Source organism: Ochotona princeps, chromosome 33, assembly GCF_030435755.1.
Source record: "Ochotona princeps isolate mOchPri1 chromosome 33, mOchPri1.hap1, whole genome shotgun sequence".
Lineage (NCBI taxonomy): Eukaryota > Metazoa > Chordata > Mammalia > Lagomorpha > Ochotonidae > Ochotona > Ochotona princeps.
In genome coordinates, this window is record NC_080864.1 from 2,150,201 (window position 1) to 2,170,471 (window position 20,271).

General features: G+C 47.0%; 3 protein-coding genes across 3 annotated transcripts; 2 read left to right on the forward strand and 1 right to left on the reverse strand.

Annotated features, from left to right (window-relative positions):
* Window positions 1-1,366: 1,366 nt before the first annotated feature.
* On the reverse strand, window positions 1,367-2,320 carry LOC105942381 (olfactory receptor 7A10-like). The gene has a single exon (XM_012929918.2). It carries the CDS (start codon window positions 2,318-2,320, stop codon window positions 1,367-1,369), a length of 954 nt encoding a protein of 317 aa, XP_012785372.2.
* A 9,277-nt stretch (window positions 2,321-11,597) lies between these two features.
* On the forward strand, window positions 11,598-13,753 carry LOC101516301 (putative olfactory receptor 7A2). Its single transcript, XM_004595834.3, has 2 exons — window positions 11,598-12,494; window positions 13,685-13,753. The coding sequence occupies exons 1-2, from the start codon at window positions 11,598-11,600 to the stop codon at window positions 13,751-13,753; spliced, it is 966 nt and encodes a 321-aa protein (XP_004595891.3).
* A 3,952-nt stretch (window positions 13,754-17,705) lies between these two features.
* LOC101516539 (olfactory receptor 7A10-like) lies at window positions 17,706-18,674 on the forward strand. The gene has a single exon (XM_004595835.2). The coding sequence runs from the start codon at window positions 17,706-17,708 to the stop codon at window positions 18,672-18,674; it is 969 nt and encodes a 322-aa protein (XP_004595892.2).
* The last annotated feature ends 1,597 nt before the right edge of the window (window positions 18,675-20,271 follow it).

The following is a 20,271-nucleotide window of genomic DNA, read 5'->3' on the forward strand; positions in this document are numbered from 1 at the left end:
TATTGTCTGTTGTTGTGGAAGGACTGCGAATGTATTATTTGTTTTTGTATTTTTTTCACTTGACCGATAATTTGGGGAGGGGAGGTGTGATGTTTCTGCATAGGTACACATTGCGCATGATCCAAAGTAACCTGCACATCCTTTGCTGCAAACACGGATTATTCCTTTGACTTGGAAACGAAATCGTCTCTCAGAGCTGTGTTGGGTTACCCAGTGTATTGGTGTTAACTGTCATCAGTTTCGTATACAACTCAACAGAACCTACTCCCCTGTGTGCCCAAGAACGCCCTCCGCCCATTTGCGCTGCAGCCTACACTCGCTGCCCTGTCCTAACAATGTATCCCACCGTTCACTGTCTGACTCTGCCTGAGTGAGACCGTGTGGTGTTTGTCATTTTGTGCTTGGCTAATTTCACTTCTCATGATGTCTTCCAAAATGATGGAATTTCTTTTCTCTGTATGACTTCAAAAACTTGTATGTACCATGCTGCAAATTTCTTCATACGCACCTAAAGGCAAGGAGTCACGGAGATGCACAGAAACCAGCACCTACGAAATCTATATGAACTCCGAGTGTCCGGAGCAGCACCTGACCCTCCGTGTCGAGTCCCCATTTCCTGATCTCAGTTTATATCTGGATTTTCCCCCTTATTAACACTCCCCAAAGTCCTAGAGACAATTTTACATTTGGTGGTTATGCCTGTGAATTCCTACCTTTCTTCACTAAATGGCTGGAACCCTACCAACCAGAACAGATCTGAAGCCTGCCCCTGGCCCGTGGCAAAGAGGCAGCTTGGATCCCCAGGTGGTTTCTAACCACAGGATCTGTCAGCGTGTCCCATCAGCTGCACAGCCACCCACATTACCGGAACACTCTGACATCTGGGTATATTGCAATGTCTGTCAGAATTGTATGTTATAGTCACCTAGATTTAACAGGACTTTAACATGTCGTCACATATACCTCATATGTATACATTTTTTTTTCCTGGTTTGCAAAGCAGTATTTATCCAGGAACAAACAAACAATCAAAAAAAGGCTACTGCCATAGTGGCAGGAGTGGGTTCCATGCATCCCAAGGGGGAGAAAAACCCATGAACACTTTAAAAAAAAGATTTATTTATTTTTATTGCAAAGGCAGATATATACAGAGAGGAGAGACAGAGATGCTGTACGGAGCATCCCGAGAAAAAGGCAAGCTTCCAACACGATGTGTTTAAATTGTACAGGTTTAATATAGGATAAACTGGTGGCTGAAATCTTGCAGAAATAGCAGTAGGTAAACAGAGGAAAATGGTGCTTTCACAGACGCAAGGGTAAGAATTTCTGGCTGTGAGATTTAATGCCTGCAACTCTTGGGATTTGTTCAGCCCATAATCAATTTCCCACTTACCATTTTCCCTCCCCAAACTCTCTTTAGGGCCTTCTTCATGTCTGTGTTCCTCAGGCTGTAGATAAAGGGGTTCAGCATGGGGGTGACCACGGTGTACATCACCGAGGCCATGGCAGTGGAGTGTGGGTTGCGGGTAATGGCAGAACTAAAGTACACACCCAAGCAGGTGCCATAAAATAGGGAGACAACGGAAAGGTGAGAGGCACAGGTGGAAAAGGCTTTATACTTGCCCTGAGCTGAGGAGATGGTGCGGATGGAGGAGAGGATCTTAGAGTAGGAGTATAAGATCCCAGAGAGAGGACCTCCACCCAATAGCACCGCTGCAAAATAGATGACCACGTCATTAATAAAGGTGTCAGAACAGGCGCTGTGGACCACCTGGTTCAACTCACAGAAGAAGTGTGGGATTTCCAGGTTTGCACAGAAGCTCAGCCGCAGCACCATGAAGCTTTGTAACAGGGAATGCAAAGTGCTGATGCAGACAGAGACCACAACCAGCTGCACACAGAGCCGGGGGTGCATGATGACCGTGTAGTGTAGGGGGTGACAGATGGCCACAAACCGGTCATAGGCCATCACAGTCAGGAGAAAGTCATCCAACCCTGTGAAGAATGTGAAGAAGAACATCTGTGTGAGGCAGCCTGCATAGCTGATGGCTCTACTCTGCGTCTGGATGTTCACCAGCATCTTGGGGACGGTGGTGGAGGTGAAGCCGACATCCACCAAGGACAGGTTGGCGAGGAAGAAGTACATGGGCGTGTGGAGGTGGGAGTCTGAGAGGATGGCCAGGGTGATGAGCAGGTTCCCACTTATGGTGACCAGGTACATGGAGAGGAAGATCCCGAAGATGAGAGGCTGCAGTGCTGGGTCCTCTGAGAATCCCAGGAGAAGGAATTCTGATGGCTGTGTTTCATTGCCTGGTTCCATTTAACTGAGATGACTACCAGCTAAGGGAAAAATAACAAGACAGATTTTTTTTATTAATTATATTGCATTATGTGACACAGTTTTATAGGCTCTGGGATTCCCCCGTCTCCTAGCAGTGCCCTCCCCCCATGGTGGATTCCTCTACCTAGTTGCAGTATTACAGTTCAAACTCAGTCAAGATTCTTACATTGCAAACACATACCAAGCATAGAGTCCAGCATCTCATTGTCCAGATAAATTCATCGGTTTCTTGGGGTGACCATCTCTGGTCTGAAGGTAGAGCGGGCAGAATATCATGCTGATCAATTAAAAGCCCCAACATAACATCAGCAACAATTTACAGCATTATGGAATTAATTGAGATAGTATTGAGTAATCAATATGTTAAAAAGATGCAAGTTCTTAACCACATCCTGACAACTTCTCAACAGGAGGTCATATGCACAGAGCAGGGCGGAGGGGGACCCCAGAGTGGAGCAGGTGGACAGGAGGAGGCTGGTATCCCAACCCTGAAGACTCCCAGACCTCACCAAGGACTATCAGTATGGGCACCAAGGACTACATCCCAACTGCCAAGGAGACCACAGGGAATCGGAGTGCCTTCAGAGGCCAAGAACTCTGAGGTCACCCACCCCCATCTGGATCTACCACATGGGATGGAAGAAGCCCAAATCCTTCCTTGCAGGATCCAAGGTCATCAGAACAACAGCCAGGATCCCTAAGTGGTCTGCAGAAACAGAAGAACAGTAAACTTCCTTCAGGACTAGGGAGAGGAGCTTTCTCTGGTCGTTGCTTGGTTCCAACTTTGGATCCCCCACCCTCTCTTACAAGACAGTTTTTAACTGTTCGTGTCTGTGAGAACAGTTTCCATTCATAACTTCCATGGTTCTCCCCCAGCTCTGTTCTGGGAGGCAATAGGTGCTGATCGCATTAGTGGGGTTGCCTTCACTGTGTGCCTGGAATTCTGTGATCCTGCTTGGCTTGAATTAGGCTTCCTTGTTGCACAAGCATTGGAGACATGCACCAGTATATGGGACCTCTTTCTCTCTCCGTGTCTACATCTGTCTCTTCCCAAAAAGAATGAAAATAAGTGATACAACACCTCCATCGTCTCTGTATCCTCACCACTTCCATCCTAGTATTCTCCGGGTACCCTTCATCGCAGCAAATCTGCATACCTAATTGGAAGCGCTTCCTGCTGCTCAATCTGTGCTCTGCAACCAGTGCATTGGAATCCAGGAATCCTGTGTAAGTATGTTTCTTTTTTCTCCAAACCACAGACCAACAGTGCGATTAATCCGGTGAGGAAGCAGTGTTGACTGGGGGACTGGTTCAACCATCAGGTGGCCTTGGTCCAATGCTCTTAGCTATCATTCCCCCTGCCCGCCCGCTGCTCCCCTGCAGCACCGATGGCGTTCCAAGGCTCACCTGGGTGGGTTCTCCAGGAGGAGGGTCTCCGTGTGGAGGTGCGATTCCTCCCTGGAGGTTGGTGATGGAGAATGGGGGTCAGTCTCCCCACACTCCCCACTCCCCAGGAGCAGGATGAAGCATCAGTTGGGGGTCAGATCCGGATTCCCAGAGCAACTGACTTGCCCCGTCCAGGCTGGCATGGCATCTATGCAGGCTGGTAACAGAAGGTGAATTTATGACCCCTGTCTCTGTTCATTATGTTCATCTCCCTCTTGGTGTCCTGACCTCGAATCACCTGGTTTCACCTTGGAGATGCCAGCCTGGGAAGCAAGAGACCTTCTTGTTGAGTCTCTGTTCCCAGGAGACCAGGAGGGAAGCCAGCTGAAATGACTCCTTCTCTCTGAGCTGTCCTGCCTCCCAGTGGCCCAATCTCGCAGTAGTTGGCCTCTCTGGAGTTGAAACTTTCTCTCGAGTCTCAGATAGAAGAACGTACCATGATGAAGTCCTCAGTTGCTGATTCAGGTTTGCCCGTGTAGGCCAAAGCTGTTTCCTTGATGTGAAACTCATGGCCCTTCCGCTAGGAAGCATCAGTTTATGTCACAGGATCAGAGATGTTGTTAGTCACCATGATGGGATGTCTGTGCATTGGAACAGGTGCACTTAGTCATGTATTAGCTTTTATTGACACAATATGTGGGTACAGGGTGATGACTGACATGGTCTAATAAAGGTAATTAGAATGTCGATGACTTATCATTTGCCTGAGCTGGAAGCAACAGTTTTTTCCTTCTTTTTCTCCTAATGTTTTTGGGATATCCATTGTATTTTTGTTAACACTATTCGCATACTATAACGTAGACGCCAGGATATTCTCCTCTCGTCTGTTGGAGAGTTTTGGTATGGATTGACAAATCTCTGTCATGTTCCCCTCCCAACCACACTTCCTGACCTTTGCTGACCACTGTCCGCCCATCTGTGCAACTTCATAAGATTTTTGTGTTGATGGAGACGTGTGATACTTGTCCTGTGCTTGTCTTATTTCATTGACGGTCTTGTCCTCAACCTTAACCCATGCCATTCTAAATGTCAGATTTTTGTGATTGTTCTGGCTAAATGCTATTCTATGCTTCAATTTTAAATATTTCTATAATTTTAAGGCAGGGGCACCCACAAAAATTCAGGGAGAGAGAGAGAGAAAGAGACAGAGGGTTTCCTGCTTACTAGTTACCAAATGAATACAGCAGCTCAGTTTCCAGCAGGCTGTAGCCAGCATCCTAGAATTCCTCTTACATCTCCACATGGACAGCAGGAGGGACCCAAGGAATTCAGCCATTGCTTCATGCCTGTTGGAACTGGAGTACCAACAGAGGGAGATACAGAGAGATCTTCCACCCGTTGGTAGATTCCCGAAATGGCTGCAAGAGCTGGAGCTGGGCTGATTGAAGTCAGCAGCAAGGTGGTCCTTCCGGGGCTCCCATGTGGGTGCAGGTGCCAACCACATTATCTGTAAGGCCAGACAAGGGGTGGCAAAATCTTTGAGTTGTGGGATGTCCCAGAACAACTGCATTTCACCTTCCTTTTACGATTTAATGTGGATGTTCCGTAGCAGCTAGGGGCCGGTGCCAAAAAGTACCTAAAATTAATTTTGTCTTAAACTTGCATTTTTTAACATAATGGTTACTCAATACCATGTCAAATAATTCCATAATGTTGTAAATTGTTGTTGATGTTATGTTGTGACTTTTAATTGATCGGGATGATATTCTGCCAGCTCTGCCTTCAGACCAGAGAAAGTCTCTTCAAGAAATCATTGAATTTATCTGGACAATGAGATGCTGGACTCTATGCTCGGCATATGCTTGTAATGTAAGAATCTTTACTGAATTGGAACTGTAATACTGCAACCACTCACCTGTTCCCCATTCATATACAAATATTATAGAGAAGACAATCCTAGCTACATAAGAAAAAAAATGATGGGATAGATATTTCCCGTTCCCCGGAGTAGAAGCAGAAACAGGACCCTAAGAGTGGAGATGAAATCCAACGGGAAGTTACACTGCACACATCATTGAGGAGAGAAGAGGCATTAAAATAGGGATAACATGGGCCCGGCGGCGTGACCTAGCGGCTAAAGTCCTTGCCTTGAACGCTCTGGGATCCCATAAAGGCGCCGGTTCTAGTCCCGGCAGCTCCACTTCCCATCCAGCTCCCTGCTTGTGGCCTGGGAAAGCAGTCGAGGACAGCCCAGTGCTTTGGGATGCTGCACCCGCGTGGGAGACCCGGAAGAGGTCGTGGATCCTGGCTTTGGATCGGTACAGCACCGGCCATTGCGCTCACTTGGGGAGTGAATGATCGGACGGAAGATCGTCCTCTCTCTTTCTCCTCCTCCCTGTAGATCTGACTTTGTAATAAAAATAAATATATCTTAAAAAGAAAAAGAATTTCTGCCCCAGAAATTTCAGTTTGAAATCACTGGCACGTCTTCAGACCTAAAGCAATTAATTGTCCATTTATGGTTTCTCTCCTAGAGATCTTTTTAGAACCGTCTTGATGTCTTTATTCCTCAGGCTATAGATGAAGGGTTCAGCATGGGGGTGACCACGGTGTACATCACCGAGGCCATGGCAGTGGAGTGTGGGTTTTGGGTAATGGCAGAACTAAGGTACGAATTTTTTCATAATTCCTTATGGAAATTTTATACACTGCTAAATAATCCTAGCTGTAAAGCATTCTGTGTCATTTCCCTAAGTACTGTTTGAGCAGCCTGTAGCTGTAAGGCTAACATCTACGCAAGAACATTCAAGTTACGTGCATGGGGATTCTGTTAATTAGAAGGTAGCACTGTTCTCTACTTAGAAATACCAAACCAGTCTTGTTTACTGATGATGTGTCCACACCATACTGGTTTTTAAGCACACGTGAGTTGATTTGCCTTATAAGAGTTCACTTCTGTGCAGTCAACCTGGGACCATGCCAATCGACACATGGAACAGGTGCACCAGCCTGCATAAGAGTACAATCGAAGGCCGAGACACCATACCTGGGCATTTGTCACAAGGCATATGGCACCCTGTCCACTCCACTTGCATGAAAGGATGGAGTGATTCGTACAGTGCCTTTGCCATGGAAATGGGTGGAAGTTGATCATGTCATCATAGTTACAGTCCTTGAGATATCCAGGCTCAAAAAACGTGCATCCGTGAGAACAAAGGGGAATCCCCCTCAAGAAATTTGAGGTCTGCCAGTTATATATAAATTGATATCAGTGGGTGGGCATTGAGATTTGTAGATAACATGCAGTTTAGGAGATCCACATTCACGATTCTAACTCGGTCTCCTGCTAATGCATTCCTTGGAGACAGAAGGTGACAGCCTGAGCACGTGGGTCCCTGCCATCCACGTGGAATACGATCTTGTTCTGGGCTCGCTAAGAGAAGCTTTAGCTTGACCAGCCCTACTGGGGTGGTCATCTGGGGAGTAAACCAACTATCTCTCTGTGTGTCTCTCTGCCTTTTAAATTAATAAAAACTTGGCATGGTATAGATATACAATGAATGCTGTGCCATCATGAAAAAGTCAGTGACAATGTGTGGCTTTGTAAACGCTGATAAATTTGATCTCACAGAAGCAGGTATCAGAATGGAGACAAACAAAGATCTGGGAGAGTGGATGTGAGGGGAGAACTGGCAGAGACTGGAGCCGAGGAGTGAGGTGCTGCTATCTGCCACACACCTGATGACTACAGCTAACGCTAAAGTGCTGTACGCTTCGAGACATCCAGCCTGGATGTGCCTAACTCAGTGACCGAGGTTTAAGATGCTGGGTTTTCTCATGACCTTAATTGGATAGTAGCAACATATCCAGGTGCATCCACACTTCATACTGCCCCCTCGTGCTAAATGATATACAACTTAAAAGTAAAATTGTCTCTTCTAACAATTATTTTATACTGACAGCTCTTAGCTGTGGATATGATTTCTAGCGATGAAGACGCGAAGAGCTCCTAGCATTACACCAGAGAAACCCACTTTCCTTTCTTGAGGTGGGAAATAGCACCTTTACGTGGATGTCACTAGCTCTGACCCAAACACAACCCTTGGTTCAAACATGTCAGGGACTTCTTCAAGGCAGAGTATTCTTTCTTGAACTCTGAGAGAACTTTAACTCAAGAGAGATGAGTTCATGAGAGATTTGATTGTAGGGAGGGAGGAGAGTTCACAGAGAAGAAATTATCAGGTCAGAGTTCACTGGCTTCTTTTTTTTTTTTTTTTTCCAAAATAAATTCTATACTTTTTCATGGTTCACTGACTTCTAATTCAATCTCTTAGAAACAGAGAATCAACAGGAAAATTTCCACCGTCACAGGCCAGCACCTTTCCAGGATAATCAGGTGTTTGGGGACAGGGACGCCAAACGGAACACATGCCTAACAAGTAGGGACAGAGCTCTAAATTCACCCTCTGTTGTTGTCCCCAGGTGTGCAACCTTGGTCTGCATGGTTCCTCTGGGAGTCTGGCTCTGACCTGGGGATTTATTCTCTGCTTCTCCCTGTGGCCTTGTGTGTGACAAGGCTGTGAGTTCCATTATTGGCCCTGAGGAAGGAGCCACCCGAACACACCGAGACCTTCCTCCCAGAGAACGCACATGGGTGAGTCTGAAAGCCCAGGAAATATTGCAGGGAGAGGTTCCATGGGAATGAAAGCCGAGAACACTTACCTGAGGCCACTCGACGGTGGCTAATTGCTTATGGTATGTATTTGTGATATGAAAAAAATCTGAAAGCAATGAAAACATTTAAACAAAGTGACATGAGAGTCATTGTTGATAGTGAACTGATTGGTATCACAAGCATGCTAGAACAAAGGAAAAGCACAAGTGCCCAAGAAGCTTTGCTACGAAGGAGAAGGAAAACAAGGCCATGGCTGAGGAGCACTGATAAGCAAGTGAAGGTATTTCTTTTTTAGATTTTTGATGGTGTTTCCATAGCTGACTAGTGTGGGAAGGGTTGATGATTAGGGAAAAGTAGGTGAGACCGTTAACTCCAACTTTCCTTTTTCATCCTCCTGTATCTGGGGGAAGTGGAGAAGCTATGCCCAGCCTCCCAACCAGCCCAGCACTCAGGAATAAGGCATGGCCACCCAATATCAACGCAGGGTCCCTGATGTGGAACATATTCTGAGAGTTCTGCGTACGTGGTTTCGATAGTTTCAAAATGCTGTCAATCTTATCCACCCAAAGATGAAGAAATCTTTCCAAGGTCCATTGGCTCACATAACCCACCATAGAATCTCCATTCGCCCTGATATTTGCTGACATCACTTGGATGGGGAATATTTGGATTTTTTTTTAAGATTTATTAATTTTTTTTTTGCAAAAGCGATTTACAGAGAGAAGGAGAGACAGAAAGAGAGATCTTACATCCACTGGTTAACTCCCCAAATGGCCCCAACAGCCAGAGCTGAACTGGTCTGAAACCATGAGCCTCTTCTGGGTGTCCTACATGGGTGCAGGGTCCTAAGGCTTTGGGCTGTCTGCGACTGCTTTCCCAGGCTACTAGCAGGGAGCTGGGTGGGAAGTGGAGCAGCCGGGACAGGAACCAGCGCCCATATGGGATCCCAGTGCTTGCAAGGTGAGGATTTAGTCATTTAGCCATGGTGCCAGGCCCTTTTTATTTTATCTTCACGTTACCCGAAAGATAGAGAATCAAAGAGTAGTAGGCAAAAACAAACAGAAAGATGTGCCCTCCATTGGATTATTCCATAAATGCTTTCACCAGCCAGATCAGGGCCAGGAACTGTGAAGTTCCTCTTCATGGGCTGCAGAAAACCCAACTACGGGACATAGGACTCTGACCTGTCCTGGGAATGTGTAGCAAGAAGTTGGAATCCAAACCCAGGACACCAACCCAGGCAATCCGATGTGGGACACGGGAGTCTGGAGCAGCATCTTAATGCCCGTCTCTGTTAAGCGTTTTGAGATGGTATGCATGGACAAACTGAAGAGATAGATTCAAAAGATTGTGGATTCTACCTGCCAGAGTAAGTGATCAGACACTCTATTGTGGCTCCTTATCTCAACCAAGGGCATTCCCAAGAAACTAGGTGAGGGACATACGGAAAGGGCTGTCCTACGCAGTATCACTTGCAATTATATCTTTTCAGGCTCCATAGATTTAAAGGTCCTGGTGACCATTTACTTTCTCTAAAACAAACTGCCTTGAGGGCATTATGCCTTGTAAAACCTTTTGCTTGCATTCTTTCATTTTTTTACTATTTGCCATTTCATTCCTGTGTGTGTGTGTTGATATTGTTGAAAATCTATTTTAAAATGTGTTGCCAAATCGAACATGTTGTCTGGTAGGACTCTTACTGCTTTTAATGCATAGTGTTGTTTCTCTTGACCAGAGTTAAGTTGCCTTGTGGCTTATTTTCTGTTCTCTTGTCTGTTACTCCTCATTTCACTTTTGCTTTTTTTCTGGCTACCTCGCTGCTTGTCACAGTCGCATCACTTTCAAAGTCCTTTGGGATTTGTTCTTATCTTTAACTCAAGGTTATTTTTCCACCCAGGACCTTGTTTGGATCCACCCTCCCAACACCAGTGAAGTTTAGCGTGTATCTGTTTCCGGTTCTCATTTTCAAAGATTTTGGTTCTATTCTTTTTAGTTAAAATCTTGGCAATCCACGTCTTTACCTCTGCAGTGTCAATGGGACACTGCTTTCTTAAATTAAAATAGTTATATTTTTTTCCATTGCATTCCATTTCGTTCCATACCGATGTTTTCTGGCGCCAAGCCTGGTTACCACGTCACTGTCCAAGACAGCGAGACCACAAGTCCATCAGCAAATGCATTTAGGAGGAATTCATCTCATAGGACTAGATACCTTTAAAAAAAACCAGGAAAGGTAAATGGTGTTGAACAGAGAGTGGGATGGAAAAGGGATGAGGAAGGAGACATGAAATGATAGAAGGTTGCTTACTAAGCCACAGACGGGAGTCAAAAGGTTAGGGTTCTATTGCACAGTAGACAGAGTGCAAACGACGCTAAAGAACTAAGTGTTTTGGTACTTAACAGACAATAGAATCTTGTATGCTGTTACCATAAATAATTAGTCCATGTTTAACGACACAGATATATTGTCTTGGACTGAGTGAATAGATACAATGTACACAGGCTGCCCTACAAAAGGTACAGTATTGTTCTTTTTAACAATAGTGAACTAACACTAAAATACACACAAAGAATTCATAAAATTGGATAAGCTACACGAGGCTCCTGTTGCGTGCGATGAGCTCAGTGCCTTTCGCTTTCAGAAACGGCATCCTGGTCCTCAGCATCCTCTGAGTCCATTCGCCATCACTCACCACATCCTCCTGATCCTTGCTGTGCCCCCACATGTTCCCTTGCAGTCTTCCTGTCCCCGCTGACTTTGTGTGGATCCACTCCCCATAAGTCCCACAATTCCACAGCTCACCTGTTGTTCTTGGTCTCTGAACTAGATAACAGCATTCTTAACCCTACTTTCTTTCCATCCATACCTTTGGTTTCCTCATGGGGATACCGGAAACGTTTCTTTGTAACATGAATGTGTAGTGGTTGGAACACAGTCAGAAATATACATCACTCAAGTGCACCAAAACTCTTAATTCAGAGAGTGTGATAGGGACACGAACGTTGCAGGCAGTAATGTGTGTGAAAGAAGGCTCACTCGGTGCATGAAAAACCCAAATGGGCTCAGGTCAGTAATCACTTGGAGAAACCAATTTTGTTTTTGTCTGCAGAGTACAAATTGCAGCACTTGACCTTGTGAGTCATGATTCTTTGAAAATCATTCATGATGTCTCTTTTGTGCAGGCATCTCAAACAATGGAACCAGGGAATGAAACACAGCCATCAGAATTCCTTCTCCTGGGATTCTCAGAGGACCCAGCACTGCAGCCTCTCATCTTTGGGATCTTCCTTTCCATGTACCTGGTCACTGTCAGTGGCAACCTGCTCATCGTCCTGGCCATCCTCTCAGCCTCCCACCTCCACACACCCATGTACTTCTTCCTCGCCAACCTGTCCTTGGTGGACGTCTGTTTCACCTCCACCACCGTCCCCAAGATGCTGGTGAACATCCAGACGCAGAGCCAAGCCATCAGCTATGCAGGCTGCCTCACACAGATGTTCTTCTACTTGGTTTTTGTGGAGCTGGACAGCTTTCTTCTGGTTGCGATGGCCTATGACCGGTTTGTGGCCATCTGTCACCCCCTACACTACACGGTCATCATGCACCCCCGGCTCTGTGTGCAGCTCGTTCTGGCCTCCTGGATTCTCAGTGTCCTGCATGCCTTGTTGCACAGCTTACTGGTGCTCCAGCTGAGCTTCTGCGCACACCTGGAAATCACCCAGTTCTTCTGTGAACTGAATCAGGTGGTCCACAGCGCTTGTTCTGACACTTTCCTTAATAATCTCATGATCTATATTGTATCTGTGCTGCTGGGAGGAGGTCCCGTGGCTGGGATCCTGTACTCCTACTGCAAGATCGTGTCCTCCATCCGGGCCATCTCCTCAGCTCTGGGGAAGTATAAAGCTTTTTCCACCTGTGCCTCCCACCTCTCTGTCGTCTCCTTATTTTATGGCACCGGACTAGGTGTGTACCTTAGTTCTGCCATTACCCCAAACCCACACTCCACTGCCATGGCCTCGGTGATGTACACGGTGGTCACCCCCATGCTGAACCCCTTCATCTACAGTCTGAGAAATAAAGACATCAAGATGGTTCTAAAAAGGTCTCTAGGAGAGAAACCATAAATGGACAATTAATTGCTTTAGGTCTGAAGACGTGCCAGTGATTTCAAATTTCTGGGGCAGAAATTCTTATTCTTGGATCCAGGAGTGAATGTAGAATTTTGTCCTTTGCTTATTGGCTCATGTTTCCTGTGCGGCTTTCAGCCTCTCAGTTTCAGCCACTCGCTTCCTGAGCTTCTGCTGTCTGTGATCCCACAGCTTTGCTCCTTTAGTAATTTCTATTTGGAGTAGAAATGTTTACCCTTGTAAGACAGCCATGCCATCTTAGAAATAATTTTCCTACTTGACATACCTTAATCAGAATAACATTTTTTGCACATTTACTGGAAAAAATTGTCATGAATTTTACTACTCCAACAGATAAAATATGTGTTGCAACTCCAGCCATTTGCATAATTGGTATAATACAAAACCATCTTTTTTTTTCTCTTATGTCTGTTTCCCCCGTGTGTTATCCCTATTTTAATGCCTCTTCTCATCTCAATGATGTGTGCAGTGTAACTCCCCGTTGGATTTCATCTCCACTCTTAGGGTCCTGTTTCTACTTCTACTCATGGGAACGGGGAATAGCTACCCCATCATTTTTTTCCTTACATAGCTAGGATTGTCTTCTCTATTATACTTGTATATGAGTGGGGAACAGGTGAGTGGTTCGTAGGCAACTGAAATTAGGCCAAAAAGGCGATGGCTTGGTAACATGTGGATGACACCAGAAGACAGGATGCTTAAGCAAAGAAGGCCAACCCTGTTGGTCACACAGCGTTGGGTGTCACTGATGGGAAGAGAAAGAGGTACGGGGAGAGAGAAGAGAAGGGGGAAATTGAGAGAGAGGGGAAAGAAGGGGAAGGCAGGAGGAGCGGGGGAAGAGAAAAGAAGAAATTTAAAAAGAACAGAAGAGAGGGAGAGAGGTGGGGAGCGGGAGAGAGGGGCAGAGTGTAGAGAAGAGAGAAAGAGGTGGAGACAATGAAGACAGTGGGGAGAGAGAGGAGGGGAAGAGAGAAGGGGAGGAGGGGAGATGGAAGAGTCTCCCACATGGATGTCTGATCCCAAACACTTGGGTCATCATCTGTGCTGTTCCCAGGTCATTCTTCAGGGGGATCATCACAAGTGAGAGCTTTGGGGATCCAAGGACTTAGTCAATGCAGGTGCCTTGGTTCTAGACTATGGAGAGAATGCTGGATGGGGAAGAGCTGCTAAGGACATTGGATTCAAGAGAACTTGTAGAGTGATAAACACTGGGTTCGCCTGGCTTCCCTGGTGCTCCCCAGGGAACAGAGACTTGGCAGGAAGATTTTCCTCTCTGCCCAGACCACAGTCCGACAGGGAAATCAGCCACTCATGGTTGCAGTCCCGAGAGGGAGACGCATGTAATCAGCAGAGACCAGCAGCTGTAATTATCTGCCTGCTGCTGTCCTGTGCAGGTGCCACCTTGGGTCGCATGGGCCATGGTGGTGTCCTCTCCGTCGTCGGGCTGAGGTCTCTGTTCCTCGCTCCTGCTGGCTGACCTGGGACAGAGCTTCAGTCCAAATCCTGAGGATTCCCACGCGGAGGAGACCCGCCTCTCAGAGACCCCATCCAGGTGAGCCCCGGTGAGTACTGCAGGGTCAGGGGGCATCTGAGGTCCTCGCAGAGCCAGTCCTGCTTAGCTCCGAGCCCAGAGATCACCTGTGGACTGCTTAACTCCTCATGAGCATATCTAATGATTTAGGAAGAGAAATCTGTCTGCTGAGCTCAGCCATGCAAGAAGAAATGCTTGAGGGAAGTGAGGGCTGCTGCCTCCTGTTTTGCAATATTTGGTGCCTTGGTGTATGCTCTATGTACATTAAAGGCATCCGGTCCGTGTATAGCTTTAAATATTACTTTGCAATAGTCCAATCATAGGAGACTTCAGACAAGGTGTGGAAAACTGGACTGAAAAGATACATTGATTCTGTTGCACAAATGTTTCTGAAATCCACGCATATCTTTCTGTCAGACACACAGTGTTAGTACTTTCTGAATTCCCACCCCACAAGCTCTGCAGGATCTTTGTGCTTGCGGGAGTTCCTGTGCATTACAGATTGGCTGCACCGGTGGGGTCAGGGCTAATAGCAAGCTTGCCGCTGCAGGTGCTTCCCACATGGGGCTCCACTTGGGCTAGCTAAGCCTGGGGTTTCTCTCGAGCTGGTTGTCTGCGATCTTTGCTTTTGCGTTGTGGGCTTGCAGGTTTTTTTTTTTTTCCTCCCTGGTTTTCCTTGTGAATACTCAACCATAAGAACTGAGGCTTTGCTCCATCTTTATCTTAGCTCCAACCTGAGGTACATAGGAGGGGGAATGTGGGAACGTGGGTCCGTTTTGTGTAATCTGATCTGGAGGCTGACTGCTGTGTGTACGCCAGCCACTGCTTTTCAGTCTTCACTTATCTTAAACAGCTTTTTCTTTTTTACTCCCTTAGTGTACTGACTGAATCACATTCATGCATGGCGTGTGCACAGCATGTGCTTTAGTAAACAGGCGCTTACTCATTCCACATTTTAATGGGGCTCGGTGAAACAGTTTGACGCAGTTACACAATATATCATCATCAAACTAGGGGAGCCTGTGGGTCCTTACAGCTTCCTCATTCCTTGTGTTGAGAAACTTCAAAGACCTCTCGCCTGGTTCTTTGTAAAGCGTGTGCTGAAATTCTGGAGGCCAAGGTCACCCTATGGTGCTGAGGCACGCTGCACGGAGTCCTCCCATGTAACAGAGTCCAGGAGGCCACTAGCTAGCTGCCGCCAGCACTGCTCTGTCCTGTTCAAGGAAAGCACGGGGAATTCCTCACTTTGTGTCTGCTGTATTCCATTTACTACGATGACCACTTCCATTCACGTGGCTGCAAACGACAGCACCTCAACCCTTGTGTGGCCACAGAGTAAGCATTGTGTTGTGTGAGTGTGTGTGTGTGTGTGTGTGTCCCTGTTCTTATCCGTTCATCCACTGAGTGAATCTTGGGTCATTTCCAGGTCTTGTCTATTGGACACGGAAGGTGCAGATTTTCAGTTGGAAGGTTGAATATTCCCATCACATAGAAGTGACAGATGTCTCAGAGGTGGGACAATCTGAACATGTATGTCATCAGAGATCAGCACACGTCTCTAGGACTCCCTCCGAGACACATAAACAAACCTGTATAGTCATGATACTAGAGTTTTTAAAGATGTATTTACTTTTATTTGGAAGTCAAATTTACAGAGATGGAGAAACAAACTTTTTTTTTTAAGATTTATTCATTTTATTACAGCCAGATATACACAGAGGAGGAGAGACAGAGAGGAAGATCTTCCATCCGATGATTCACTCCCCAAGTGAGCGCAACGGGCCGGTGCACGCCGATCTGAAGCCGGGAACCAGGAACCTCTTCCGGGTCTCCCACGCGTGTGCAGGGTCCCAATGCATTGGGCCGTCCTCAACTGCTTTCCCAGGCCACAAGCAGGGAGCTGGATGGGAAGTGGAGCTGCCGGGATTAGAACCAGCGCCCATATGGGATCCCGGGGCATTCAAGGCAAGAACTTTAGCCGCTAGACCACGCCGCCGGGCCCCACAAACTTATTTTAACATTTATGGAGAGGGTTCTGCCATTTAGAATAGTTCAGTTGTTCTCAAAGCTCAAACAACTATTACTTGGTCCATCTGAAGCTTAGAACCTGGCTGATTCCAAGGCTCCCAATTTCACTTTATTAAAAAGTCTTTTCATCTTTGCAAATGTTCCCATTTGTTTTGCTCGTGGTGTGTTTCTTTTGTGCAGTTTGGATTTTTTTTTTCGGGTTTATTATTCCACTGAGGTGTTCCATCTCTAAGGAGTCTTTGCATCCCCCGACTCTCTCTCAGAGACACTGTGGCTTGCTGATTGAGAATTCATCGTGTGCCTCGAGGGCGTAAGAAGCACATCTGGCATGCCTGCAGGACCGGAGGACCCTTCTCCCCATCACAGTCGGCCTGAAGCCACCTGTGTGTGTTCGGCTGTCTTACTCCCTCATATGCATTGACGTTCTGTCTCCGTGTAATGAGCAGACTCATGCATGCTTTCTGAACTACAAGCACACACGGGTCCAGCTATCCCGGAGGGCCCCGCTGCTCCTCCTCCAGGAGGTCTGCCATGGGCATAGTGGGTCATCTGTCTCTACTCCGCAGGGGAAACAGGAGCTGATGTTGGCAGTCTGCTTGCCCTGAGTCTGCCCCTGCTTGTCCGAATCTATGCGAGTGTGGAGTGAGAACATGGAGTAACATGCATGGCCCTGAAACTGTGGCCTCGCGCGTGTGTGTGTGTGTGTGTGTGTGTATGTGTGTGTGTGTGTGTGTGTGTGTATGTGTGTGTGTGTGTGTGTGTGTGTGTGTGTGGAACAGGCCACCTGATACACAGTGCGATTCACAAAGCAGAAGCCCAAGCCCAAGCGCCTCCCTCCTGGAACAAACAGTAGGGGCTCCCAGGCTTGAAGGACACCTTTGATATGAGACAGATACAGTGCCAGAGGGGCCACGTAGTACGTGGCTCTGTGTGCTAAATTTCGTAAGAGCAGGGAGGACCCCTCACTTTTTAATGTCCAAGAACACAGTATCTCATCCCTCCGCAAGTTGCTTATTGTCCTTGGCACGTTGGCTTCCTGTTGGATGTGGCCATCTGAAACAAACACACCTGCCTCTGGAAATTCACACTGCCTGAACCTCCTGCCAGGCAGACCCATCTAAAGCCTTGTGGAATCCCACTGCTCCCAGTGGAGGGCTCTCTTTGTCTGCTGCCCTTGCCTGCCGCCCCATGAAGACAGCACCCTGCTATTCTTCCATTCAGCTCCTGTGTTTCATAGGGCGCCCATCATTCCCCCGTGAGACAGGATCTCTTCCTTCCTCTGCCGTCAGACTGTAGGCACGGACACTCAGGACCGGATTGCACTGGGGCCATGGTCGACATGAAATACGTACTCTAGAAGGACGTGAGGGTTTTTCTCCATAAAGTATAGAGTAATAAAAACCTCCTGGTGGAAAGTGCTGGGGAAGGACAAGAAAACTATAACGAGATGGGACGAGGGGTCCACAGGAAAGGGAAGGTTATTACGTACGCACACCAGCACAATCTAGTTTCTTGATTATACAATATCCACGATGCAATTTCAACATGGATACAGGCCATGTCATTTTTCTCTTCACCAGTAGTTTCATGATCACATGGCATCAGAAAATAATACACGAATTTCAGGATTCCTTCTCCTGGGATTCTCAGAGGTCCCAGCACTGCAGCCTCTCATCTTTGGGATCTTCCTCTCCATGTACCTGGTCACCATAAGTGGGAACCTGCTCATCGTCCTGGCCATCCTCTCAGCCTCCCACCTCCACACGCCCATGTACTTCTTCCTCGCCAACCTGTCCTTGGTGGACGTCTGCTTCACCTCCACCACCGTCCCCAAGATGCTGGTGAACATCCAGACGCAGAGCCAAGCCATCAGCTATGCAGGCTGCATCACACAAATGTTCTTTTTGTTGCTTTTTGCAGGATTAGATGATTGTCTCCTGACTGTGATGGCCTATGACCGGTTTGTGGCCATCTGTCACCCCCTACACTACACGGTCATCATGCACCCCCGGCTCTGTGTGCAGCTGGTTGTGGTCTCTGTCTGCATCAGCACTTTGCATTCCCTGTTACAAAGCTTCATGGTGCTGCGGCTGAGTTTCTGTGCAAACCTGGAAATCCCACACTTCTTCTGTGAGTTGAACCAGGTGGTCCACAGCGCCTGTTCTGACACTTTGATTAATGATGTGGTCATCTATATCGCAGCTGTCCTATTGGCTCTTGGCCCCCTGGCTGGGATCCTGTACTCCTACTCTAAGATTGTCTCCTCCATCCGGGCCATCTCCTCAGCTCAGGGCAAGTATAAAGCCTTTTCCACCTGTGCCTCCCACCTCTCTGTCGTCTCCTTATTTTATGGCACCTGCTTGGGTGTGTACCTTAGTTCTGCCATTACCCAAAACCCACACTCCACTGCCATGGCCTCGGTGATGTACACGGTGGTCACCCCCATGCTGAACCCCTTTATCTACAGCCTGAGGAATAAGGACATCAAAAGGGCCCTGAAGAGACTCTTTGAGAGGGACACTGTCAATGAGCCCATTGTCCTGGGACTCAAGACATCCCCGTGAATGCTGGGCTCCCTGCATTAGGCCAGGAGTTAGGGTTATCTTATGAGAGTGGCTGAAAGTAAAACTTTCTTCCTGCATTTATTTCCTTTAATATTTATTTCTTTTTTAAAAAAAAGATTTATTCGCTTTATTACAGTCAGATATACAGAGAGGAGGAGAGACAGAGAGGAAAATCTTCCATCCGATGATTCACTCCCCAAGTGAGCCGCAACGGCTGGTGCTGTGCCGATCCAAAGCCAGGAGCCAGGAACTCTTCCAGGTCTCCCACGCGGGTGCAGGGTCCCAAAGCTTTGGGCCGTCCTCCACTGCTTTCCCAGGCCACAAGCAGGGAGCTGGATGGGAAGTGGAGCTGCCAGGATTAGAACCGGCACCCATATGGGATCCCGGGGCGTTCAAGGCGAGGACTTTAGCCGCTAGACCACGCCGTCGGGCCCTAATATTTATTTCTTACGGTTTTAAATATCTCAATTTTTTAGGCTTCCAACTGCTTCTGGTGCCTGCTAACTAATCCCTATGTCATTTTCCCAATATCTTATTATGATCCTCAACCATGGAACCAAAACTCATCGAAAATCCCATTTGTCTCATAAGGGAAAAATGAATGTTTTGTGGATAAGTTCTCAAGTGCGCCTGTCATTCTAAGTAATTTTTTTCTTTAAATTCTAATGTACGTGTTTTATTTACTGAAAGAGAGAGAGAGCAGGCTGGGTCTACAGCTTGGTGGATCCCTCCCCAAAGGCGGAACCAAGCCTAAGACAGGAGCTGGGAATTTAGTCTGAGTCTCGCGCGTGGTTGGTAAGGACCCATGAACTTGAACCTTCACCTGCTGCTTCCCAGCGTGGATTGGACTCAAATCCAGATCTCTGAAAAGGGATGTGAATAGCTAATTAACCATGGCACCAAATGCCCAAGCTCCATGGTTTTCACTAATTTCCAAAGGAAAGAATGTACACGTATCATTTAAGGTTATTCATATAGTTTTACAAGAAATGAAAACCAGAAGTTCATGTGTGCCTCTAGCATTAGTTTCTACAACACAAGCATGGCTTCCTGCCCTGATGTGGACTTTTAACACCCAAGTGAGTGTCTCTGGCTCTTGGATCCATTCTCTCGGTGGAATGTTGTTATCCTGTTCCTCAGAGAGTCCACACAGGTCACTGTTCTCGGTAGCCACTGTCTCCTATGGTGAACCACACGTGAGACTGGTTTGCGCCAGTATGTGCTTTAATGTGACCTTGGCGGGAGGCGTCCTTGGGATGAAGCAAATCAGGTAGTCACAGTTGGCAGAGTCACCACACGCTGCCCAAACAGGGCAGATGCCCAGTGTAGCCCAACATGAGACACATGCCTGGCTCCTACACGCACCCTGCTGGGCAAATCTCCCCATTGCTAAATTGCTTTTTGGCCCCAGTAAAGTCTGTTAGTTTCATCTATGTATTTTCTTTCAAAATAATTTAACACGGACCCCATATGTGCATTTTAAAAAGGAAGGAAAGAAAAATCCTCCCTCAAACTCCAAAATAGTGAGCCATTCAGGGATAGAGCTGGGAATGCGGTAAGAATTCCCAATCAGTGATGGCCTGCAGATCCGTACATG